The sequence below is a fragment of the Candida theae genome (assembly GCF_024610275.1).
Source record: "Candida theae strain CBS 12239 chromosome Unknown scaffold22, whole genome shotgun sequence".
In the NCBI taxonomy this organism is placed as follows: Eukaryota; Fungi; Ascomycota; class Pichiomycetes; order Serinales; family Debaryomycetaceae; genus Lodderomyces; species Lodderomyces theae.
This window is the reverse complement of record NW_026261494.1, coordinates 244,932-268,886: the sequence shown is the minus strand read 5'-3', so window position 1 is coordinate 268,886 and position 23,955 is coordinate 244,932. Positions and strand designations below refer to the sequence as shown.

General features: G+C 41.4%; 13 protein-coding genes across 13 annotated transcripts; 2 read left to right on the top strand and 11 right to left on the bottom strand. All coding sequences in view use genetic code 12, as the record gives it.

The window, feature by feature from the left end:
- Nucleotides 1–232: 232 nt before the first annotated feature.
- KGF57_005258 (uncharacterized protein) lies at nt 233–2,554 on the top strand (the record flags this gene model as incomplete). Its single annotated transcript, XM_051754856.1, has 1 exon — nt 233–2,554. The coding sequence occupies one exon, from the start codon at nt 233–235 to the stop codon at nt 2,552–2,554; it is 2,322 nt and encodes a 773-aa protein (XP_051606370.1).
- An 89-nt stretch (nt 2,555–2,643) lies between these two features.
- Nucleotides 2,644–4,554, bottom strand: KGF57_005257 (uncharacterized protein; the record flags this gene model as incomplete). Its single annotated transcript, XM_051754854.1, has 1 exon — nt 2,644–4,554. One exon carries the CDS (start codon nt 4,552–4,554, stop codon nt 2,644–2,646), a length of 1,911 nt encoding a protein of 636 aa, XP_051606369.1.
- A 307-nt stretch (nt 4,555–4,861) lies between these two features.
- Nucleotides 4,862–7,462, bottom strand: KGF57_005256 (uncharacterized protein; the record flags this gene model as incomplete). Its single annotated transcript, XM_051754853.1, has 1 exon — nt 4,862–7,462. One exon carries the CDS (start codon nt 7,460–7,462, stop codon nt 4,862–4,864), a length of 2,601 nt encoding a protein of 866 aa, XP_051606368.1.
- A 1,235-nt stretch (nt 7,463–8,697) lies between these two features.
- KGF57_005255 (zinc-binding alcohol dehydrogenase family protein) lies at nt 8,698–9,813 on the bottom strand (the record flags this gene model as incomplete). The annotated part of the gene is made up of 1 exon (XM_051754852.1): nt 8,698–9,813. One exon carries the CDS (start codon nt 9,811–9,813, stop codon nt 8,698–8,700), a length of 1,116 nt encoding a protein of 371 aa, XP_051606367.1.
- Nucleotides 9,814–10,177: 364 nt separating this feature from the next.
- Nucleotides 10,178–11,254, bottom strand: KGF57_005254 (zinc-binding alcohol dehydrogenase family protein; the record flags this gene model as incomplete). Its single annotated transcript, XM_051754851.1, has 1 exon — nt 10,178–11,254. One exon carries the CDS (start codon nt 11,252–11,254, stop codon nt 10,178–10,180), a length of 1,077 nt encoding a protein of 358 aa, XP_051606366.1.
- Nucleotides 11,255–12,028: 774 nt separating this feature from the next.
- Nucleotides 12,029–13,561, bottom strand: KGF57_005253 (uncharacterized protein; the record flags this gene model as incomplete). Its single annotated transcript, XM_051754850.1, has 1 exon — nt 12,029–13,561. One exon carries the CDS (start codon nt 13,559–13,561, stop codon nt 12,029–12,031), a length of 1,533 nt encoding a protein of 510 aa, XP_051606365.1.
- A 481-nt stretch (nt 13,562–14,042) lies between these two features.
- Nucleotides 14,043–15,059, bottom strand: KGF57_005252 (uncharacterized protein; the record flags this gene model as incomplete). Its single annotated transcript, XM_051754849.1, has 1 exon — nt 14,043–15,059. One exon carries the CDS (start codon nt 15,057–15,059, stop codon nt 14,043–14,045), a length of 1,017 nt encoding a protein of 338 aa, XP_051606364.1.
- A 229-nt stretch (nt 15,060–15,288) lies between these two features.
- KGF57_005251 (uncharacterized protein) lies at nt 15,289–16,305 on the bottom strand (the record flags this gene model as incomplete). The annotated part of the gene is made up of 2 exons (XM_051754848.1): nt 15,289–16,004; nt 16,071–16,305. 2 exons carry the CDS (start codon nt 16,303–16,305, stop codon nt 15,289–15,291), a joined length of 951 nt encoding a protein of 316 aa, XP_051606363.1.
- A 456-nt stretch (nt 16,306–16,761) lies between these two features.
- IME2 (protein kinase) lies at nt 16,762–17,871 on the bottom strand (the record flags this gene model as incomplete). The annotated part of the gene is made up of 1 exon (XM_051754847.1): nt 16,762–17,871. The coding sequence occupies one exon, from the start codon at nt 17,869–17,871 to the stop codon at nt 16,762–16,764; it is 1,110 nt and encodes a 369-aa protein (XP_051606362.1).
- Nucleotides 17,872–18,279: 408 nt separating this feature from the next.
- KGF57_005249 (uncharacterized protein) lies at nt 18,280–19,747 on the bottom strand (the record flags this gene model as incomplete). The annotated part of the gene is made up of 2 exons (XM_051754846.1): nt 18,280–18,790; nt 19,134–19,747. 2 exons carry the CDS (start codon nt 19,745–19,747, stop codon nt 18,280–18,282), a joined length of 1,125 nt encoding a protein of 374 aa, XP_051606361.1.
- A 165-nt stretch (nt 19,748–19,912) lies between these two features.
- KGF57_005248 (uncharacterized protein) lies at nt 19,913–20,986 on the top strand (the record flags this gene model as incomplete). Its single annotated transcript, XM_051754845.1, has 2 exons — nt 19,913–20,071; nt 20,243–20,986. The coding sequence occupies 2 exons, from the start codon at nt 19,913–19,915 to the stop codon at nt 20,984–20,986; spliced, it is 903 nt and encodes a 300-aa protein (XP_051606360.1).
- A 5-nt stretch (nt 20,987–20,991) lies between these two features.
- KGF57_005247 (uncharacterized protein) lies at nt 20,992–22,023 on the bottom strand (the record flags this gene model as incomplete). The annotated part of the gene is made up of 1 exon (XM_051754843.1): nt 20,992–22,023. The coding sequence occupies one exon, from the start codon at nt 22,021–22,023 to the stop codon at nt 20,992–20,994; it is 1,032 nt and encodes a 343-aa protein (XP_051606359.1).
- Nucleotides 22,024–22,130: 107 nt separating this feature from the next.
- Nucleotides 22,131–23,816, bottom strand: KGF57_005246 (uncharacterized protein; the record flags this gene model as incomplete). The annotated part of the gene is made up of 1 exon (XM_051754842.1): nt 22,131–23,816. One exon carries the CDS (start codon nt 23,814–23,816, stop codon nt 22,131–22,133), a length of 1,686 nt encoding a protein of 561 aa, XP_051606358.1.
- Nucleotides 23,817–23,955: the final 139 nt, after the last annotated feature.

Sequence of the window (23,955 nt, the reverse complement as noted above, 5' to 3'; positions counted from 1 at the left end):
CCCCCGATAAGCAATCGGTAATCCTGAACCTTGTCTTTTCTTTTTCTGGCTCAGTTGTTACGCAAAAGTAGAATTTTATTCTCCAGTGCGTTTACTCTGAGTTATGACGCACGAGGGAAGAGCGAGCCCGTGCGCGCGCGCGCGCGCAGAGCTTTTGATGCCATATATACAGAGCAAACAGAATCTTTGGTGGCAACAACACTATTGCTCCTGTACTCAGCACAAGTATATAATGCCTAGCAAAGGAAATAAAAGAGGAAGAGGATCATCAAGAGGTGGAAGAGGCAGTCGTGGCAGTCGTGGCGGTCGTGGCGGTCGTGGAGGGAGTCTGAGAAGAGGAAGATCAAGCAACAACAAATCGAGAAGTGGATACAACAATCCCAAATACAGCTCTTCAGCTCAGCACCAGTCGTTATTTGACCCAGACTCGTTATGGATGCCTACTGGAGAAATGGCGCAAGCAGGACATAACTACGGCAGACGGTCGTATGGGAAATTAGCTCAGGAAGTTGAGTATACAGCCCAGCATCATGATCAAACTATGTCACGAAAGTTACGAGATAGGCCAGTTGCGTTTGTCAAAGCCAAAGAGAAATACGACCCAAACGAGCTCCTATACAAGTTATCTGAGAAGAAACAAGAGGATCCGTTCCATACTGTCATAGATGAAGAATTTAAAAGTATATCTTTGGACTCTGGGGAGGAGGAAGAGGAATCAGAAGTGGAGGTATATGACGAAGAAGATTTTGAATATACTACCCAGGTGAACAAGTTGAGCGATGAGAATCAGTCTGCTACAGCTTACCCAGAAGAGAAAACACAAGAGGAAAACGCCGAAACCAATTCAAGTGAAGAAGAAGCCGAAGAAGATTCAGAGCCTGCACAGGTTCCGTCGCAGTTGGTTGCCGGCGATGCATTTGGGGTGGCCGAGCAGGCTGAAGAAGAAATGGGATCGAGTTTAATTTCTTCAGCAAGAGAGGAGAATGGAAATACCAACAATTCAGCTGCTAACCAAGATTCAGTTCTGACAAAATCAAAATTGGCAATACTGTCTCACACTCAGAGTGCAGAAGAAACATTGGCCACTGAAGAGAGAGAACATGGTCGTTCCAAGCACATCACTTCAGTGTCTGCGGATGATTCGTTTGACCAAGGCAGGCATGATTACGAAACCCAAGTAAAATTGCAAGGTGACGAACTAGATTTAGAGCCAGATGCGCCAACACATCATCCAACGGAGCAATCATCTCAAGACAATTCCAAGGACGAGTTGGAAATGTTTATAGACGATCCAAGATACACCGAAGAGCAAAAGATAGTACAGCAAAGTGAAGTTGCGGAAGACGCTGGAACACCACTTCAAACAGACAACGAACTTGATTATGGATTTTTACCGGAAGATTTCGAGTTTGATGTTTCGAAAATCTCAGTCACCAATGTTCGTTATGGAATTAATAATCAATATTATGCTAGATGTCATGAACTTACGGGATACGATCAAGAGTTTGTTTGGATAGACGAAGACGAAGTGATTGATTACGCATTGTCGAATGGGGTGAAGGAACATCGTTTAGCAAAGTTTCTATCTTATATTACATCAGGAATGGTTGATAAGGGTAAAGAGAATAACGACGTTGACGACGATCAGGTTTACATCAGTAGCGATAGTGAAGATGATGACGATTCAAATGATGATGACGATGAGTTCGATAAGGATCAAGACGACTATTCATATGACTCCGATGATAACTTAGACGACTTGATTCAATACTCGAAGTCAAGCACACAAGGTCTCGTGTCCATGCTAGATCGCGATTTCTCCAACAACATTCCAGCAAAGAAGCGACGCAATTTTGACAATCTTGGTATCGATCAAGATTTGCAAGATTCATTAACTGAACAAATTATCAATTTTCGCAAGCATAAAAGGGAACAGATAAACCGCCGTAATGCTCAAAAAACAGAAGATGCAATATTGAGCCACGATTTGTTGATCAAGTACCCTGACTCATTAACCATCTCTCAAATTGCACACGAATTCACTACTTTCTTACAAGATGAATCACGACCCACATTGAGTTTCCCAACCTTGGATTCACACGGCCACAAGACCTTGCAGAGCATGGCAGCTGCATACAATATGCAAACCGACAAATGCGGCGCACACAATATGCGCCACTATATCAAAGTAACCAAGACGAGGAAAACTTACAAGACTGTGCCCAATTTCAATAGAATCAACGCCATTATGCGTGGTCGACCCATATTCCATCGCATGGATGTGAAGCGCGAAAAGAAGAAGGATAGTAGTGGCGGCAGCACTAAAGGTAAACGTAGTGGTGGTGGTGGTGGTGGTGGAAATGACTCCAGGGCAAAGTTTAAAGAGGGCGATGTGGTGGGAGCCGAGGCGCCTGCTCTTGATCAACTGAATTTGGGTAGGATCATGTTGGAAAAATTGGGTTGGAGCCAGGGTCAAGGATTGGGTAAAGGAAATACCGGTATTAATGAGCCTGTTGTAGCTAAGGTGAAGATGTCAAAGACAGGTCTTCGATAGAGTGGATAGAGTACTTTTATATAGACTTTCAAATTGAAACTATTTTTGAACCTGATGTGCATGTGTAACTTGCAATCTCTCGATTTGGTCTATTTACGCTTACCTTTCTTCTTTTTTGATTTCGATTTTGAAGTCGATGCCGACGACGATGACGCCAAAGATGGAGCAGCAGCATGATTCTCCTGCTTGACATGGTGAAATAATTGATTTCGTGACTCGAACGATTGGCCACAAACAACGCATTTTTCAGCGCCACCATTACCACCATCATTGATACCACCATTGGAAGAGGGCAATTTCTCCTTATTTGGCGTGTCTCGCGAGCGCTGATCAGGTTGTGGCGATGAAGAAGTACTGATTTTCGACTTTGAAGTTGGTTTCTTCTTCTTCTTGGTCCTTTTGGTACCTGTATCCCAGTCATCATCCGAGTCATCCAATTTTGATTGGTTGAGAAGCTTTGCCAATTCTGCTTCTAGTTTATTCCTTTCCGATTCTTCCTCTGTAAACGGTTGAGATGAAGTTGGAGCGGCTGTGTTGGGCTCCTTGTCTTCAGCAGCAACTTTGCCATTATTTAGGTATTGCATAACACTTTCTCTTGTCTCTGGCACATCTTTGGGCTTCTCTTTGTCGAAATCACAAAACGAGCTACTTGTCTCTTCTTTTGTTTTGGAGCTAAAGTGCTTAGCCTCACCATTCTCGAGCTCATCTGTTGCTACTTCTTCATAACTCTCATCTTCAAAATCACTCTCTGCAGTCTCAAACGCCTCATCATCGTCATCTATTCCCAACTCAATTCCTTCCTGTTTCATTTCCCATTTCATTTGTCGCACAGCTTTCTTATGTTTCTTACTTTCTTCATGGATTTTAAACTGTTGTTCGTTTTTCAAAATCCGATCACATACAATACACTCAAACTCGTGGACTTCTTCAGCTCCACCTCCCTCGCCATCCTCGCCGTCATCATCACTGGCAAACTCCGAATCCGTACTAAAGTCATCACCATCATTACCATCAACGTTAGCAACACCATTTTCACCAACACCACTCAAGTCCACCTCATCAAGATCATACTCCTCAGCTAGCATTTGCTCCAATTCCGCCACTTCATCCTGATCCAACTTTTGCCAGCTTTGCTCCTGATACACTTGATCTCCATTCAATTTCTGTTTCTGTTTCATTAAATTCTGAAGCCGTATCTGCTGTTGCATATCCTCCATCTGCTTCTTTCGTTGTTGTTTATTAAACTCCTCCTGAGCAAGTTTGACTCGAGGATCTCGTTTCTTGACAAACCCAACAAACTTGCGTACAGTTTCATTGTACTCCTTCCTCGCATCATCACTAATCTTTTTATTCTCCCGCTCCATCAACCTCCGCGTACGTCGATCAGGCGCACTCGAATACCGATACTCGTACTTCCAATTAAACAGTTTACAAGTGGCGAAACCGGACCAAATTTGATAAAACTGCTTAATAGATAAATAATCAGCATGACTGTTGCCAAAAAGCGGGTACTTCAAATAACTAGAATCGATAGTGTACACGTTATTGTCATCATCTTTGTACTTGTAATACTCTTGTATGTTCTGATACCGTCCATGCTGGATCTCCTCGCGAGCCAACCGCTCAAAAATTCGACTCACAATAGCATAAAACCCGGAAATTGAGTCGTCAACAGTGGAATACATGCCAGGATTGAAATATCGCAATATTTCCTCACTTGAAATGGATGGGATGTGCGACACACCGTAGCCACCTTCATCAACAAGATCGTCGTCGTTCAATATACTCAGTTTATGAGAGTCATACCATGCACGCTCTTGCGGATCACTAAGCACTTCGTACGCAGCGGACACAAGGGAGAATTTGTGGTTGGCCTCTTCAACATTGTCGGGGTTCTTATCAGGATGAAGCTGGAGAGCTTTCCGCCTGTATGCTTTTTTCAACTCCGAGTCGGAAGCGGTGGATGAAACTTCTAGTATCTCGTAGTAACATGTTTTCATTGCAGTGCTGTGAAGTAAGTACACCTAAATGAGTATGTACAAGTGTGTGTGTGTGTGTGTGTTAGTTGTGCCGATGAGTTTGTGGTTTCTTGTATTCTGCTCAGTTCGATTTTTTTTTTTAATTCGATGCTGATTGTCAGTTGCAAAAACACAGAGCCTCTACAATCTACACTCATTAGTCGATTATGCAGTAAACATTCAAGCAAATGATTTATTAGCTACAAGGAAAGGTGTGTGTGTGTGGGAGAAAGTCTCTAAGTATTACATGTAAACAAACTTCGTCATCCGAAAGAAACACACTCTCCTTCTACCACCCTTTAGCATGATAATCATCAAACACGCCTTCATCAACCAGCTCTCCACCAACGATAGACTTCTTGACCATCACGCCATCAGGCATAGCAACTCTCCCCAACTTATGATCAATGAGCAATGCCTCGCGTAATGATGAACTAAGCTCATTGTTTTCCATCAACTCTTTTTCCTCAGCACTTAACGCATTGATGGGAATGGCACCAGCATTGGCATCTTCCTTCTTGTTGTTTTCTAAAGCAGTATCAGTGGTGGTGATTTTAGGAAGTGCTGGTGCTGGCGCTGGTGCTGGCGCTGAGGCAGGAGGTGTGGCTAATGCCTTGGACGAGTTTAGGAGGATTTCCGACGTAGATGTTAATGAGCTGGGTGAATGTTTGCGAGTATGTTCTGCCTCAAGTACCGCTGGCTTTGGTTGAATTATCGGCGAGACCTGTCCGTTCCCACCACTACCACTCTTGTCCGAATCAGCACTTGCTTTTGATTGTGGGGAGTCAAATAATTTCAAATTACCACTATAGTTACGATTGTGGTGGTTACTCTCCAGTTTCAATTTGGTCATGGAATTGATGTAGATGCGGCTCAAATTGATGGACGATTTTGATAAGAGGTTAATCAATGAGTGATGCGACACTGACCTTGAAAATTTGTTCAAGCTATGAGATAACAATTCATGTTCTTCGTCGACAGTGGTCTTGGCAGTGGGCACTTTCGAAACATTGATGTCAGATATCCCCACACTACTACCTTGTTTCTTGAGCGGAGTGGCATTACTGTCAAAGCTGTTATTGACATCAACAGCTACTAAGCTTTCCGAGGCCGAGGATGATGAGTTTGTCCTATTTGTTGCAGTTGATGCTGGGGATTGGACGCGCCTGCCAAGAGGCGGGATATCACTGTACGATGGAAATTTGCGCGTAAATAACAATGATGGTCGCTTATTCTCTTCATCAATTGTCAAAACACCGGTAGTTGTCGATCGTAACAATTTTGGTTTATCGGTCACCGGAACCGGTGTAGAAGATTGCGAATGGACCATCTCGTTAAGAAACAAGCCCGACAACAAGGATTTAGGCTTATTGAGGATGGGTGTTGAGTTCGAATTCCTTCTCTTGTTATCCATCGATGATATTGTCTCACTAGACAAGACAGACGATGGTGGCTCAACTTTAGTGAAATTTAAAGATTGATTCTTTGGTACGCTTTTCGAAGATGCGGCAGTAGAGTTGATTGAGCTGGAGTATACCGAAACCCACTCACTATCATTGTCATCCTTGTTGGAAGTAGTGGCAGACGAGTTTTTCCTCGTACTATTGAAATCCACACTCACGTTATGTGACGAAACTTGCGATTGAGCAACTGTGGTTTTATTTTGTTTGTCTTGTTCAATACATCCCTTCTCTTCTAGTTTGTCATCGCCCCCCTCATCCTCATCTTCTCCCTCGTCGCCTACTTCATCGGCCAGAGCTTCATCTTCCGAAATATCAGTTGACGAGCAATAACCTTTGTTCTGACGAAGATCGATCTCATCCACGGTTTGATTCGACGTTTTTCGAGATCCATTCAATATTTCCAATGAGTTATCTTGGAAGTTAAAGTTGTTGAATAAAGAATTCTGTCGCTGTACTCCAGGTTGTTGAAGAGGGTCTTGAGTTCGTTCCGAATCGGTAGGTGCCGACAAAGTACTTGAAGCACCATTCTCGGTGTGACTTTTTGGATCAATTTGATGCAATGGTGATGCTTTACGGTCTGAAGTAGATGATTGAGATTTGGGAAAATGGTCGTGGCGATTTGAGCTAGATGAAGAGCTTCCCAAGAAAAAAGTATCACTTTGGTTATGATGAACACTAAGCGGTGATACTCTGTCTGACTGATGCAGCGAGGCTGAGTGAGGTTGTAGCGATTTATTTGATGAAATTTGCATAAAATGTTTCGGGCTGGAACATGCTTTCCGATCGTTTTGCAGTGATTTTTCATCATGTAGTTTGTGTTGTGGCTGCTTTCTTTCCCCTTCAGCCTCCTCCTCCTCCTCCTCTTCCTCATATTCATCGTCCTTATCATCATCATCATCATCATCGTCATCAGAAATCTCGGAGATATCTGACATATCCGACTCGAGTATATGTTGTTCTTCATGAATATGATCCACGTTGCCACCAGACAAGGATTGCTTATCCTGTTTTTCCAAAGCAAAAGATTCCAAACTTGTCTGGGTGCTCTGTTTTCTATGTTGTAGACTAAAATTCGATGAATGACTAAATAATGTTGGTCGTTCGGCTAAAAATTGAGTGGTTTTTGGTTTTAAATCTTTCAAGTTCTCTTTGAAAAGATCATTTAGCTCATCTGTGCAGTTTGATTTTGAGTCACGATTGTCTAGAGACGTAAACCCCCGGGAAGTGTCTCCGTGTAGGTGTTGGCAGCACATCAATACACGCTGGTTGAGTAGTCTCCAAGATCGGTTATTGAGTCGTTCGGTTGTTGAAATATCTGGACATTTTATATACAGTAAGTCGTTGGTTAATTTCCAGAGCTTAAAAAGCGAATGATCCGACTGTTTTTCATAGTTGAAGTGTATTGGAATAGTTGATGGAGGTCCCATGGCTGTTGTTTAACCCCAAGAAATTAATGCAAAATAGAGTCAAAAATTGCGTAACAAGCGAAAGTGCTGCTCTCGAAGTGACAAAGCGAAGGGCAAAATTCAAATTAAGTAAAGTGGTGGATATGTGCGTGTGTGTCTATATAGTGGTTATGTTGTTGTTGGCAAAGACGTGACTGTCAATCTTTGTAATTTTTGTAATGTTTTACACATATATATTTTTTTTTTTCAAATCAAACTACCGCAGTGGGAGAGAGAGTGAATGAAATGTTGGGTCCTGGTGTAAGTGCGCAGTTTGAATAGTGAATATGTAAGTATGGAGATGTTAGTTGTAGTAGTGGTTGTTGTAGCTGTTGCTGCTGTTGCTGCTGTAGCTGTAGTTGTTGCTGTTGCTTCTATTGCTGAAGGGTAGCAAGAGTTTAGTGTCTACTTTATACTGAAAACTGATTGATATTGTATGAGAAAAAATAAATTGATGACCTACATTGTATGTATACACACACACACATACAATTTCCAGTTTCCTGTCAAAAAAAAAAAAAAACAGAAAGTAAGACAGAGACAGAGACAGAGACAGAGACAGAGACAGAGACAGAGACAGAGACAAAGACAAAGACAGAAAGTGAGACAGAGACAGAATCATTCCTTGCAAAACAAAAAGTAAAGGTACCTTTATACTAAGCTAAAAACAGAGCCACATAGTCTACCTTCTTTATAGTGCTGTTTCGTGTCTTAAACCCATCGCTACGGATGTGAGAATAACCGAAATCATTTGATGTTCAAACAGAGTAACACTGGCCTTGATTATAGTGGACGGGGGAACTATTGTTGTCTCTTGATAAACTTTTGTGTCAATTCTATGCGCAACTACCAATTGGGGGTTTTGTTTTTTGTTTTATTTTTATTTTTATTTTTTTTTTCTTTGACAGCTGATTCACTTTTTGCAAAGGACTTATTCGTTTATTGAGACAAGTGTTGAACACCAGACAGAGTCTTACTTTGCAAGAGGTGTATGTGTGTGTATTCTGATTGATTCAAATGTGGATTGCAGAAAAAGCAAAGTAGTCTCATTTTTACAGTGAGCCCATCAATACTCGTTTAAATACAAACTATGTACACACGTTTGATATCTCATCTCCTCATCAGATAGAAAAACTGTGGCTCTATGATCTTACAGACACAAAATTGTCAAAGTATAATCTAATCTTTCTGTGGGAAGACAAAGCCATTTCACTATTCTAGATACCAAATACAACTTTCTCATTACTCACTCCTTCCTTCGACAACTTGAGTCCTTCATCAACACTCTTCAACCCATCTGTCAATACTCTCAAATTAGCATGCTTTATTGACTTTATGTGTTTAGGCAAAACATCAAACCACCAAGGCTCGTAGTACTTCAACATATCCTCGGGTCTTTTCAACAATACACCAGTGGCAGTTTTCTTTGCTTCAGTGATTGCCAAATACGCAAAGCTTTTCCCATAATGTACCCTGGAATTATCTCTCTTTTCATCCAACTTGATTGAACTTGAATCAAGAAATAGCAACGAATCTAAATACACATCACCAGAAGCTTCGCTAGTGGCATCATAAACTTGTTGGAATGTAGATGGCTGTGCAATTGTATCTAAACCGAACTTAATCATACCTCTTCCAATCTCCTTAATCTTGGACCCAACATCTTCATCATGATAGTCGAAAACGTAATCAGCCCCAATCGATTTGAGATACTCGTGATTCTTTCTAGACGCAGTGGTTATCACGTTCAATCCATAAATGGCCTTGGCCAATTGTATAGCCAAAATACCAGTAGCACTGGCACCACCCCATATCAAAATATAATCACCCTCGCTACACCTCTCCCCAATTTTCAACTGATACGAAAACGAATCACCAATTGTAACCAACCCCAACGTAGCACTAGCAGCACCAAGAAAAGTAGTAATAGGACCAGACTTCACAACACCACCACCACCATCGCCACAACCACCACCCACTTGGCCATCATCCAACAGATCATACTTGACACACCCAAATGCATTTGCAGCCACAAATTCAGCAAATGCTCCATTGTGAGGGAAAATATTACCAACAACAAATGCCCCCACGAAATCACCAATTTCGAAATGAGGGACATTCTCACCTACTTCAACAACCACTCCACTCACATCGCAGCCGAGAATATCACCCTTGGAACTGCTTCCATTATGAACTGATTTCCAATCAGTGGGGTTGATGGCGAAGGCTTTGGCCTTAATTAGTAATTCGTCGGGTTTGATTTTGGGTATATTTAATGAATCCTTGAATTCACTTGGAGATTGCTTATCCCCCGAGAAAACCGCTGCTTTCATGTTTGTGGAGGAGCAAAGAGGGAATTGGATGAACTTGTTCAATCCAAATGAGGAACTGCATTCCCTTATCTATTTTTTTTTTTGCTTCCATTTAAAGTTTTGTTTCTGGGGTAGCAAACGAAAGTTGGCGTAGCGGTTTGTATTTTAACACGCCAACTTTCTGCGACATACGCACTCTCCTCATGCAACAGCTTTACGTTACAAATCTCTGTCATATAAATTCTAATTGGCTATACAAGGCACGTGCATGGAAGAGTCACGAATTGGAAAGCTGTTGCATGAATGATCTTTACTTTCTCTTTTATTTTTCTTTTTTTTTTGCATTAATTTGGCAACAAAAAATACACTATATTTCAACATTAAACTATACATCAAAGACAACCTTGGTATTAGAAACACCTTCTTTAGACAATTTCAAAGCTTCACCAGAGCTTTCCAATCCTTTGGGCAAGACAGTCAAACTGGCATGTTTCAACTCACCAATATACTTTGGCAAAACATCAACCCACCAAGGGGTGTAATCCTTCAATAAATCCTCTGGTTGATGTAACTCCTTACCAAAGAACTTGACTTTCGTAATTGCAAGATAAGCCAATGTTTCGCCCCAGTGGATCTTGTAGTTATCTCTCTTTTCATCTAATTTGATGGTGGACCCGTTTTGGGATAATGTCGAGTCGAGGAAAATTGACACTTCTGTGTTTGCAGTGGAATCATACACTTTTTGGAAAGTTTCCGGAGTTGCAATTGTATCAAACCCAAACTTCAATGTTCCTCCAACAACTTCCTTGATGCGGTCAACTACTCTGTCATCATTGTAGTCAAATACATATTCTGCACCTAATGACTTGAGGTATTCATGGTTCTTGGGAGATGCAGTAGCAACGACCCTCAATCCATAAATGGCTTTAGCCAATTGAATAGCCAAGATACCAGTTGCTGTAGCTCCGCCCCAAATCAAGATGAAATCTCCTTCAACAAAATTCTGTGGAATCTGCAACGAGTAAGCAAATGAGTAGCCAACAGTGACCAATCCCAAAGTAGTACTAGCTGCTCCTTCAAAAGTAGTAATTGGTCCCGACTCAGTCTTGCTTGGGTCTTCAACCAATTTGGGGTACTTGACAGTTCCCAATGGATTAGCAGCAACATATTCAGCCCATGCTCCATTTCTGGATGACGAGTTACCAACAATGAATGAGCTGACGTAATCACCAACTTTGAAATTGTCAACCTTGGAACCAACTTTCTCAACAACTCCACTAACATCACTACCCAAGATATAACCTGGCTGACTGACGCCAAATTCAAGATGTTTCCAATCAGTAGGGTTCACTGCAAACGATTTGGATTTGATGAGGATTTCGTTGTCAGAAATTTCAGGAGTTGGAACTTCCTTAATCTCGAATGGAGATTCTTTGGATCCGGTAAACACAGCTGCTTTCATTGTCAATAAGAAGTGAGAATGTCAAAGAAGTAATTAGTTGTGCAAGGTTTGAATGAAAGAAACAATTGTGGTTGTTTGAATTTGGAAATTTGAACTACTATTTATACTAAAGACATACGATTCAAATTGTGTTCTACAAATTGGCGCAGAGGAAGGCTACAAAACTGTGGAATAACGCCGAAGAGCAAAAAGACATAGAAATATGTCACAAAAACTTCTTCTTCCGAACTCAACGTCGTGCGCACCGAAAACCACGCTACACAAAAATAGTACAACCGATTACTAATACAGAGTATAGCTGGGCTGGGGTGGGGGGGGAGTACTTCCGGGGGAATCTAGCTGGCGGACCGTAGTACTGAGCAAAACTGTATGGAGAGCTAGAGATTGTTGCCCCATTCTAGTACCAGCAGAGACTAACCGTCAACTGGCCAACAGCTCGGCCAGGTTTTAAGACGTCAGACATACCCTCGGACAGCAAAAAGAGTAAATAAAGATTATTATATTTAGTGTTGCTGTCTACTCGCATATGCACATTTCCGTGTTTTTGTCAGTGTCGCAAGCTGCAGCAATACGACATTTCACGGCACGACACAAAACTTGAAAACTCCGAAATACCGATTACTGACTGCCGACTACCGAATGCCCGGACTCTACAACAACCATGTAGTCAATTACTAATTACAAAATTAAAGGGAGCTACGTCCCACCAACTGTCTCTTTCAAAGCATCCGCCCCACCCTTCCCATTTTCCTCCTTCTCCTCTTCCTCCCCCTCCTATTCCTCCATCCAGTTGTATTCAATGATCTCCTCCTCTTTATCGTGAGGAAGATCTTGTCTGACTTTATCCTTGATCAAATAACAGACGATACAAGCAATGATACTAACTCCCGTGATCAACACCAACATCATGTTGGAGTCACGATACAATCTCTTCCTATCTTCGGGCCAACCAGAGTACAATGCATAAGTGGCAGTGACTGAACCCAAGTTTCCCAAACCACTCACCAATGCTGCACTTACTGCAGTTCCAACATCTCCATATCTTGGAAAGAAAATCTCTGCTGACCACGACATGCAAATTGGCACTGTTGGTCCCAATCCATACCCAGCAATCAACAAACCTGCATACTTGTTCCATGACCCATGTGCAAAAGTAGTGACAACCATACCAATGATGATAATAATACATGCACCACAAAATATTACTGGTCTGAATTTCTTGTATCTATCGGCAAATGGAGTAATTGTTAGAATACCACCCAAGTCAAATAACCAAATTGGCGCATACAACAAAGACACATTAATCGAAGACAAGTTTGGGTTATTGGTTTTGATAATGGTTGAGCCAAACACAGCCAAACCAAATCCAGTTCCAACAACACCAAAATACATAATAATCAATGGCCAAATACGCAAGTCCGTAATAATGGCAACAACGTCTCCCCATGTCCATTTGAGCAACTTGTATCTGTATTCAATATCTCTTCTATGCAACTCCCTTTCGGTATCATTTAATGGATGAGACGTGGTAAAGTATCGATTGTAAAGTTTCTTCACTTTGTTTTCAGATTGCTTGGTAATGCGGAATGGTCTATCAGGCAACCACCAAAGCAAAGATATCCCCACGGCAATGGTAATCGAGCCGTAAGTCAAATACATCCATTGCCAACCGTAGTACCCTCTATTCCCATCAATCTTTTGGAACCCAGCACTGACCAACCCAGCCACTGCAGCCGACATTTGAGCTGCTGTGAAATAGTACCCGATTCTTCTAGTTGCTCTGTCATTGGGGTACCAGAGAGAAACGTAGTAACTCATCCCCGGCCATGTACCAGCACCAACAACACCACTAATAAACCTAATGGCAATCACTCCGCCAGAGTTGTGTAAAGCACTGTAACATGTATAAACCAACCCCACAGTAATTACAATTCTCGCCAACCATGATTGAGGACTGACTTTTGTCATGACAAGATTCATGGGGACATCAAAGATAATATAACCAACGTAGTACAAAGCGGAAGCGGTAGATGTATGCTTGGATGTCAAGTTCAAAGACTGAATCAACGAATGACCAGCTTCTGAATTCATGGTTAATGTCAACCCATAGCAATTTGAACCAAACGAAGTGAGGAAATAGAGACACCACAATGCCGGGATGATACGAAAGTCCAATTTGCGGTAAATCTTATCCAATTCGTGTTTGTTCAACTCGTCGTGAATATTGTCGTGGTCATTGTTGTCAATCTGATTCTCTTCAATATCAAGTGACTTGGATCTTGATCCTTGCTCTGAACTTGAACTCATATTCAGCTTGTTTTAAAGAATACTGAAAAAAAAAAAATGGAAACACTCTCTCGTGAAAAAAAAAAAAGAAAAGGAAATGAAAAAGTATCTTGTTCCTTCACACTTTATATAGAGACAACGCGGCTGGAGTCAATGCTTCTCTCCCTTCATGTAATAAATATCTTGCAGTGTAAAAAGGGTGCAAAAATTACAGTGATTAAATTGCAAATCCAATTTAAAATTTATTTTATTTTATTTTGTTCTGTTGGGGAAAGTACCCATTGACACATCCAAACACACATATTAAAGTAGGGCTAGAGCGCCTGAGAGATGACTCTGAGTCAACTTTCGCCTCGATGGGAAGAGTCATACACAGTCATCTCGTGTGAGAAGAACACTACCAAAGCTAACCATCTCAGATCTTTACACAAAACAGTTTACGCCAATAAACGAAAGATCTCAACAATGCGAATTAATTCTATGTATACTCTCTACTTAATTTCTAACTTAATTCTTCCCAACATTTTTCTGCTTGTTTAATGCGATTGATTGTAATATCAGCAAATTCTTTGCTCTGATTCAAAACAAAGGCATGTTTGATTGGATTTTCAACATTTTCACAAATTTCAAACTTGTTTCTCCTCGGGTCAACATTGCCATATTTCGAAATCAAATAATTTCTCGTTTTATTTGAAACCCAATGGTCTTGCTGTGCGAAAAAGCACCAGTTTTTAAATGCAAAACGATTATTGACATACATCCAATCATTGACATCGTCCAGGTTGGTAATAACCTTCATTTCATCCTTGGCCATGTTTAGTGCTTGGTTTATCGCACTGGGCGAATTGATGAGTTCGAGAGTGGTTTCTAGCGAGTGCTGCAATCCAACATTTTCATGGTTGGACCCTTCTTCAATCACTTCTTTTGGTGGTGCCCAATGGCGAGTGAGAATGTATCGTTGTGCTGATTCGGGGATATACGAGCACATAGTGCCAAAAGTCATGGCTAAACCAACCACGGGAATCCTTGCATTGATCAACTTAGTAAACTTGGTTCCTGATTCAGATCCAGCAATGTCGTTGGTTGTGGGTGTGATCAATCCAACAAATTTCACTTCAAACTTACCACTCAAGTCATCATCTTCTAAAAGCCTTTTGACTGTTCGTTGAGTAATGAAACCTCCCAAAGAGTGAGCTAAAAAGTATAAGTTTGGTTTGATGGATTGCTGTTCGATTTTATTCTTGATGACTTGATATTTATGGTTTATTTGCTCCTCAACGGTGTAGATGTGCTGCTGCTTTGTGCTTTCTGATTTACCAAAACCTAAATAATCCATACCAAATATCTCAAATTGTGGGATTGCTCTTTGAATGTAGTCAAGAAAAGTGATATAGTACCCCACTAGTCCTGGGTTACCAGGAATCATGATGAGAATATCATTGGCAGCCAGTGACGGTTGCTTGGATGGTGAGTGATAGACTCTTGTCTTTGGCACGGTGTCAAGGTATTCGTAGGACATGGCTGACGGTGTTTCTGTCAAATATCATGTCGTCTGGATATGGGTTTAAAAATTAACGATTGCGAAGGAAAAAAAAGAAAAGAAAAAAACACGAACGAAAAGAAAAAAAATTGGTCGCGCAATCTCGGAGATAATATGAAATGAAACTTCTTCTTCTTCTTCTTCTTAAATCCGGGCTGTAATTGCTTCTTTGTAAATCACTTAAACTTTTACTTAACAACCCTACACATTAGTTACCATATATATTAAACGAGTACCTCGATGTAATTAATGGACTATCCACTTCAGGGACATCAGACGAATGCAAATTTCGTTCATAGTAGTTTAAATTTCCCAACCTGTCTACTAAAATAATAGTTTGGGTTCTTGTGCCGTAGTATTCGCCAATCGATGCCAAATGACTCTCTGCACCTTCGCGCTTTAATGGTGGTATGAATATCGAATTTCTTAACGCCAACACCTTGACATCAAAATCATGTTGTTTCATGATAGCTCTGTCGTATGTATCATGACTTAACAATTTGAAGCACTCTTCAACTAGTTGATCTTGAGTTAGGGACGACTCAACTGATGCTGAAATGAGCTCCTTAAGCATTCTTTCACCAAGTTCAACCTTCTTCCAAGGATCGTTGTATAAGGAGTTTGACATACCAAACGTGGACTTTGTTGAAATACTGTTGAGGCCCCCCGACTGTTGCACACTCTTTTCGAACACTCTCCCATGATGGCCCTTATTACTCAAAATGTTCAAATGATCCACACCATCTTCAGGGTTAACTCGCAATGAGCCATACAACAACGTAAACCCACCTATATTCTTCAAGTCAAGAGTAGCGTTGCCATTCTGCATCTCCATAGAAAAGCTGTCTCTCCATTCATCATCAGATTTTGTTGTTTCTAAATAACTCAAGGGTAGCACTCCTCTCGATACTTGTTTCATAGTACCTATATTTTTTTGGCGTTAGTAAATCTGCATTGAAACAAAGCCCCAAATGTCCCCAAATCACATACTTTCCGTATCCATATCACGATAGTTTACCAATACTGCAATCTTCCCTGTAGTTGTCACTCCGATCCATGTGCCATGTTCATGTCTGGCTAAGTCTAGAGGAGCCAACAATTTTTCGTGGTCGTTAATCTGCCTAAATTGGGCTGGCGCTGTTGGTCTTCGGAAAAACTCGTCCCTATTAGAGAGGAGAATGAAGGGGTAGTCTGGATGATCTGTGGTAGCAATAGTGATACACATTGTAAGTTCAAAAAGTGAGGTGATCCGTGTTTTGGGAGAACACACGGTTTTGTTTGTTTTTTTTCCCTTTTTCTTATGAGGATAAATTTACGTGGCCCGCCCCCGACGTGTGACGAGAAAAAAAAATCAAGAAAAGGCTTTGAGGTTTTGTGGGGAAACAGCTACTTAGTTGAAATGTTACAATGACATCACTATTTGAGCTAAATACACGAAAGTTCTTTTCTAATGGGATTGAATAAAAAAGAACCGTCTCAGGTAGCCGAGTCGGCCCTATGATTGGCGAAACTGGCAAAGATGTGCAAGCCTTTAGTTATTACTCCACTCCACTCCACTATCCATTTTGTGATTTATGGTAGCGCACAAATCTCTTGTCCAAAGGTTCAACAATTTTCTTCTAAGTTTATTAACAAGTTCTACAGAGCAAAAAAAAAAGAAATAGCTATACAAGTGGCTATTCTAATCAGAAAAATACTCAAAGCATGCAAGCTCTTGAGCCGTTGGTCTCAGGATAGGGTCCCATTGCAAACATGACATTATAGTGTCGCACAACTCACGTCCGGCGTCAGGAAGAATCTGCGCACGACTCATTCCACGATCAAAAGGTAACTGGTGCCCAAGAGCATTGCTTAACACCGCAGCTTGGGGCCAGTATCCACCGACTGGAACAACGTACTCCTGCCCAACTTTCCCTGGAAGCGATGGACTACCTAAAGTTTGAATAATTTTACAGAGCATGTCGACTTCGTTAGCTCCTGGAAATAATGGCGCAAAGTTGACAATTTCTGCTGCAACTGTGCCATAGGCCCAGACATCAATTTCACAGCCATACTTGTTTTGTCTCAATAGTATTTCGGGGGATCTGTACCATCTTGTTGAGACGTAGCCGGTGTATGGCCTCATTGTATTTACATGTCGCGCCAAACCATAGTCTCCCAACTTGATGACAAAATTATCATTTCGTCTGTATGGTGGAACGGATGCTTTGGATCCATAGTACTGAGCAGTTGGGATAACGAGAATGTTTTCAGGTTTGACGTCGCGATGAAAATACTGATGGTGGTGAATATGCTTGATTGCTTGCAATAGTTGCGTCAATATACTCCTTAAAGTCATTGATGAGAACCTGGCCCCTTTACGAGACTTTATTAACTGGTACAAGTTCTGGTTAAGCGCTTCCATAGTTATGTGCAATTGATGGTCCATATCGTCAATAAACATTTCAAATATCTGCACCAAGTTGGGATGTGAGGGGACACTCGAAATGAATTTGACCTCCTTGACTTTTGCATAATCGTGCAATGATGGGAGCCTTTTCTTCATAGTTTTGATGGCAACTAGTTTGGATTCGTTGCGTTTCGAATCATCTAGTGGATACAATAATGTTCCCGATTTGTGAACCTGTGTGCTGAGCAACTCTTCCTTGGGGAACTTGAGTCTGGCTAGCTCAACAGTGCCAAAACTTCCATTTCCAAGATTGCTGACTATTTGGTATCTTTGATGATATGAATGGACAGAGACATGGTTTGGCGGAGAATCATTGTAGTAGGAAAGACCTGTGTTTGACATTGCGAACAAAAAATGGAGAGTGTGGGAATACAAGGCGCTGTTGACTTGGATTGATATTGAGGCTGCAAGAGCTGACAAATCTGTAATCACACGAGTTCTTGATGTGGGAAAGCTGGTGTTTACCTTTAGTTTCAGAGATTTGCAACACATTTCGCTAAGTCGTTTTGTTCTGTGCACAACCCCTCCCTTCACAAAGAAAAAACAAGCACAATCAGTGACACTTCTACTGCAATGGAACATTCGCTGTCAAATATTGACATTTAGAAAGCAGATAAAGAGCAGTTTTGCTATTATTAAATGTGATGTGTTTATTTCCCTCTACTATTTAAGTTATAAATTGTGTATCTAAAATTTCCATCATAATTCTTTTCCCAATTGACCCTTTGTCTTTCTTCCTCTCTTCCTCTCCTATTCTTCCTCAGAATCAAACAATTGTTCTTCATCAGATGATACTTCAATCAAAAACTGAGTGGAAGGAGCCGGCACTACACCTTCACTTTGAAATGGAGCTTGGTCAATAAAATGCTGATAATTTCCCACAGTATTGGTGGCTAATAGTACACTTGGCTCAACAGTAAAACTATTTATGTGTACTTTCGAGGTAGCCACAGTAGACTCTTCTTCCTCGTCCTCTTCTTCTTGTACCAAAGTTTCCTGTCGGACGTATGTGTTGGACTTTGTGCTTATTCTATCTTGCATCCTCAATGTGAATACGTGATTCAATGAGCACGAGTCACCTCTAGGACATGCGACCTCTTCGTCATAGTCCGGACAGTTCCAAACATGCAAAAATGGACAGTTTTTGCCTCTGGGACACCATCCACCAACAGAGAATGGCCGGCAGATGCCTATTTCGTATTTGGAGTCTCCATAATGTTCTGGAAGCAAGTGACTATACTTGCATTGGGTATTGGTACACCTATTTTGCATGTTAAAGTAGCACAACGGCGTGTTGTGATAGTTTGGTGTGTGACTTAAAAGACAATTACTATTTGCACAATTTCCGTTCAAAAAATATGGACATATTCGAATCTTTTCCCTCTCGTGGCTATACTTGCAACTTGAACCTCTTTCACAGAATCCTAAACAATTAAAAAGGCTCAAAAAAAGAAAAAAAGAGCCGGTATCCGTTAGTAACTATGCCGCCTCTCATATGGTAGTTTAATACGTACCTGAATCTCTAAAATAGTGACAGTGCTCCCTAAAATTTCTGATCAAAGTTAGTTATGAACACTCATATCTCGACACAACGCAATACATACTTTCTTGAACTTCCTTCGATGAGGTAATAGCCCGCATCGGTAACCTCATACCAGTGATCATTCCAGAATATAGTATCATCTGCATTTTTATAGTAAGTTAGTGGAGAGAGAATAGAGCCGTTCTCAACAACCGAGTACTTTTCTCCATTAACCAAAACCCGGTCACACATGGAATTCTTAGCTTTGAGTTTTTCCAACTTCCTCTTCAAGCTGTTAATAGCCATCATTTCCTCGAAAGGATCTGGTCGCCTGATCAAATCGGCCCTAAAAATTTTAGTGTTAATTGCAGATTTACCATCACCAGACACGAAATATTGTTGCTCGGTTTGTAAAAGAGATGCACCACCCTCTACATCTCCTTCCGGATTATGCGAGTTCAGCGCACCACTACTCCTCACGAGCTTCGGGTTGCAAAATGACCGCTTCGAATGTTTTGGTTTCCTTACCTTACTCTTGCTCTTGATTTTATACCTAGTCCCCGTCTGCTTCTTCTGCTTCTTCTGCTTCTGCACTCCATTAACTGATTGTTTGTCACTTATTGCTTTCTTCAATAATGCGATCTCTTTTAATAAGACCTGTTTTTGGTGGGAGTCATCTACTACGACTAAGGACATTATTGGTCTCTAATATGTGGTGCAATGTGATGTGATGAGTAACCGATTGTTTGCGTCACAAATTATTTTGTTCAGATTTTTCCCTTTTCTTCCACGATACCACGTTTTCCGCTAACTTCAATCTTAGTCTTGGTGACACTCGACCACACGCTTTGGATCTCTGCAATGTCACTCAAAGGGTCCACCACAACCTCCCAGCTTCTTAAAGGGAAAACTGAACCTGATAGGAAACTAAATAAAAAGAATCTCACTAATTTGAAGGATATCGAGTCAGCCTTGTATGATTTAGAGCTCAAAGAGGACAATGAGCAGCGCACTCGTCGAGTATGTAACTGCATGGCTCGCAAACACCCTTTGTTCGAGATTGCACCAAACTGTTTAAACTGTGGTAAGATAATATGTACGAAGGAAGGTTTACAGCCATGCTCGTTTTGCGGAAGCGATCTAATACCAGATGGAGACAAAAACGCCATGATACAAGTACTACGCAAGGAGAAGGAGGATCTACTAGAGCGGGAACCGAAGACTGAAAAACCGAGCCAACCAAAAACCAGGAAAAAGATAGTTGTCAAGATGAAACCAGGTGAAAAGTTTTGGGAGGCTCAAGATAGAGCATTCAAATTGGCAGAGCAGGAAATGAAAGATAAAGAAGTATCACCAGAAGAGGTTCTGCCGGAGGTCGTGGAGGAGAATTCCATCAGTACCGAGCATGATAAGGATCTTGAATCTGCCAAAGCCAGACTTGAGACATTGTTGAATTTTCAAGATACCGGGGCTGAGAGAACCAGAATTATAGATAATGCATCTGACTTTGAAATGCCCACCCAATCAATATGGCTATCTCCTGAGGAGCGTGCTCTTAACTTAAAGCGACAACAACGATTAGCAAGGGACGACAAAAGAGAGAAAGACCGTCAGAAAAGGGGAGAAAGACAAGTCGAGATGGTGATAAAGAGTGGTAAGGTCGTCATGGTAGAGAAGTACGTGCCTGTTAAGGAAGAAGTTACAAAAGATGAGCTAGAATTGATGGACGAAATCAAAAGTTCGAAAACAAATCAAGACAAAAGCGGGTTGGTGTGGGACTACGATAAAGACAAAATCAAGTGGGGGAAACCCGTATATTTTTCAAATACCAATGCCCAATCTGAATCGAACAAAGAATTGCAAAAGGATGCAAAGTCTCGAGTACAGTTTGAATCGGGTAAGGATACTTCGGAGTTAATAGCAACAATGATATAAGCCGTCTATCTTCTCATTCGCTGTTTAAAGCGTCGCGATCGTGGATCATTGATCTTGAGTCTTTTGTAATTTTGAGCAATTGGTTTTCTGGTTTTCTTTACTGGGCTTCCGTGCACTTGGTCATTCGCCAATGTTTCGGGCTCTGACTCACTATCGGAATTCATATAAGTAGTCAAAGCAGTCCTCTCTTTTTCTTCCAAATCTATCATCCTTTGTTGGACGTCAACCTCACCCAAAGAAGACACTTCGGCAACTGGTCTAGGTGCCATTTTTGATCTTCTAGTTTGTCTCTTTTGTGTTTTCCTTTTCGCAGGAGGGTTCAGCTCGGCGGTGACCACCTCGACGTCTTCCATTCCCTTTGCATCCTCAAAATGTTCTACTGCTGCTTCTTCTTCTTCTTCTTCGATTTCCATAATCGACATATTGTATACATCCATCAATTTTCTTCTTAATCGATTGGGTTTTAGCGGGGAAGGTGATATCAGAAAATCGATTGCATTTTTACGGAACGTGGGGGTAGTAACGTTTGACTTGAGATACCTTGGTGTTTCAACGGTTTGTTGAAGTGTTTTAGTAACCGTTGTAGGTGTGGCTCCAGTAGACGTTTTTGTTGGTGTCGAGAATGATAGTCTTCTCTTTGCTTTGACAGGAGTCGTTTCAGGAGAGGCCCCGTCAAAGCTGCTAAGTACGTCAGGGACGTGCGCTGACTTGCTTCTCAATGGCGATGACTCTGGTGGGGTCAATTTGACATCGAATATTGATAATACTCTTCCATTTGCCTGAGGAGTGGGTCCAAGCTCCCCATTCGGGGTTGGAAGCACGTTCTCGTTGTCATCGACATCCTCTTGAACTGTAAGTTTTTCTTTAGTTGCGGGAGCCTGCTTGTTCAGCTTGCAGGATCTGTACTTGGAGTACAATGCTTTGATTTTGGGATTGTTGCGGACATCCAGCCTCGAGGGTAGTCTACCATGCTTCGATTGGAACGCATGCTCCCAATCTTTTATTTCTTGTTTAACCTTGAGAATATCTTCACTCATGTGTAGGGAACCTCCTCTATACGAGACGCGTATAGCGCGAAAAAGGAAAACAAAGATGAGAAAAAAAAAAAAGCAAAAAAAAAGGGTTTATGGGGTGTCGATTCTATTTACAAAGTGGTAGCGAATACACGAGCATTTTCAAACCAGGAACTGGATCCATGATTTTCATAAATCATATCAAGCGCTCTTTTCAACGATTTTCTCTCCTTTGCAGTAAAGAGCTCAGAGTTGGCTTTTTCCCATTGATTTATAAATGACAGACTGTTTTTGGTGTCCCAGAAGTTACAGAAAAAGTCTCGTAAAGCGATTTTGTCGTTGATCATTGCAAGAAGGAAAACCAACTTCGTTTGCATGAGTGCAATATCTCGAGGAGTGGTCAAGCTCTGTTGTATCATGTTCCATTCTTTCCAAAAGTAAGGCCAATTTCTTGCACAAGCATACGTATATAGCATTTGTTCTCGAAGCCATAATGGGACGGCTCCTCGTTTGGAGAAGTTGATGGTTCTTAAGAGCTCTCGCACGTTTTGCGCGGATTGTGGGTCTTGGTGTACACGACAATTTTCAACCTCTATCCCCTTCCCTGTCAGAAGTGCAGTATGTAAACGCGCAGCATCAATAGGAACATATTCGTCACAGGTCAACGACCACAATAAAGCCTGAAACTTGTCCACAGCAAAGAAATGTAACTCATCTCTTGAAAAGGAAGTAATTCTTGATATGAAGCTTGATAACATGGAGAGTTTCTCTGACGCGGGGAGAGGCTCATTTATATCCAATACGGCTTCCATATATCTGATCACGTCATTTACTATTTCTTGATTCCAATTGATTTCTTCCCCAAGTAATTGAATTGATGCATGTTTTTCCAAAAGTACCTTTTCAAGGTCCTTGAACGATGCAATCAGTGGATCCCTTAAGTGGAGCAACTTGTAGAGTGCAAACTTCTCGCTCCATTCCTCTACTGAAGCACCAGTAAATGTGGAGTCAAAATCGTTCTTGAACAATTCAAGACTTTTATCGGACGGGTTCTCTGCACATGACTTGACTATGGACTTTAATTGGGCAACATCTTGTCGGCTAGACAGTGTGTGAAAATGCCTCCGCAATCCAAAAAACACGCTCTCTGTATCTTCGTAAGTTCTTTTCTGTGTCGGTGTCTCCACGTGTGGTACCTCTACATCTCCACCCTCCTCTTCAAAAAGGGATTCCAAGTTCAATTCCACTCTTCTTTCGTCACTCAAAATATGGACAACTGCACCCTCAACACCTAGTTCGCATCTTACCCACGAATTTTGACCAATGCCAAAATCGTTGTGCGTTGCAGGTGGTCCTTGTCTGGCTCTTTTTGCCAACCTTCTGCGTGCTCTAGTGCTTATTGCGTTTGACGTCATACCCTCAATGCGAGGTAAATAGCCATACTCATGCTTGACGTGCTGCTTTAGTTCATACGATGCTTTGTAAATGTGTTTCTCGGATTTACCTGAAGCAAGTATGATAAACCGTTGAGGAGACTGCTCATCTGTATATTTAGGGTGATCAGCAGGAAGTGCGGCCAAGTCATAAACTTTCAAGCTCGTGAGACCGTACTTTTTGACTAGCAAGGTGAGGAGATCTTTGATTCCTTGAGGTGTTCCATAAGGCAACTCCGGAAACTTGTCGTGAGTTACTTGACCTGATTGTGACGAATTTTCTTTCCTCAAATACCATGGCGTTGAACTATCTCCATCTGATTTAGAATTCTGTATCCGGGGGGAGGTGGTAGAAAAGCATCTACTGCAACGGGCAGGCTTCATTAACTGTAATAGAAAACGAGCCGTGACGCGCTGACTCAATAACGTCAACCGCAAGGACATGCTCAATGATTGATGGGTGTGTCTAAGATTGTCTTTTAGTTTAGTGCATCGATCGCATGAAAAAGGAAGGAAAGAAGGA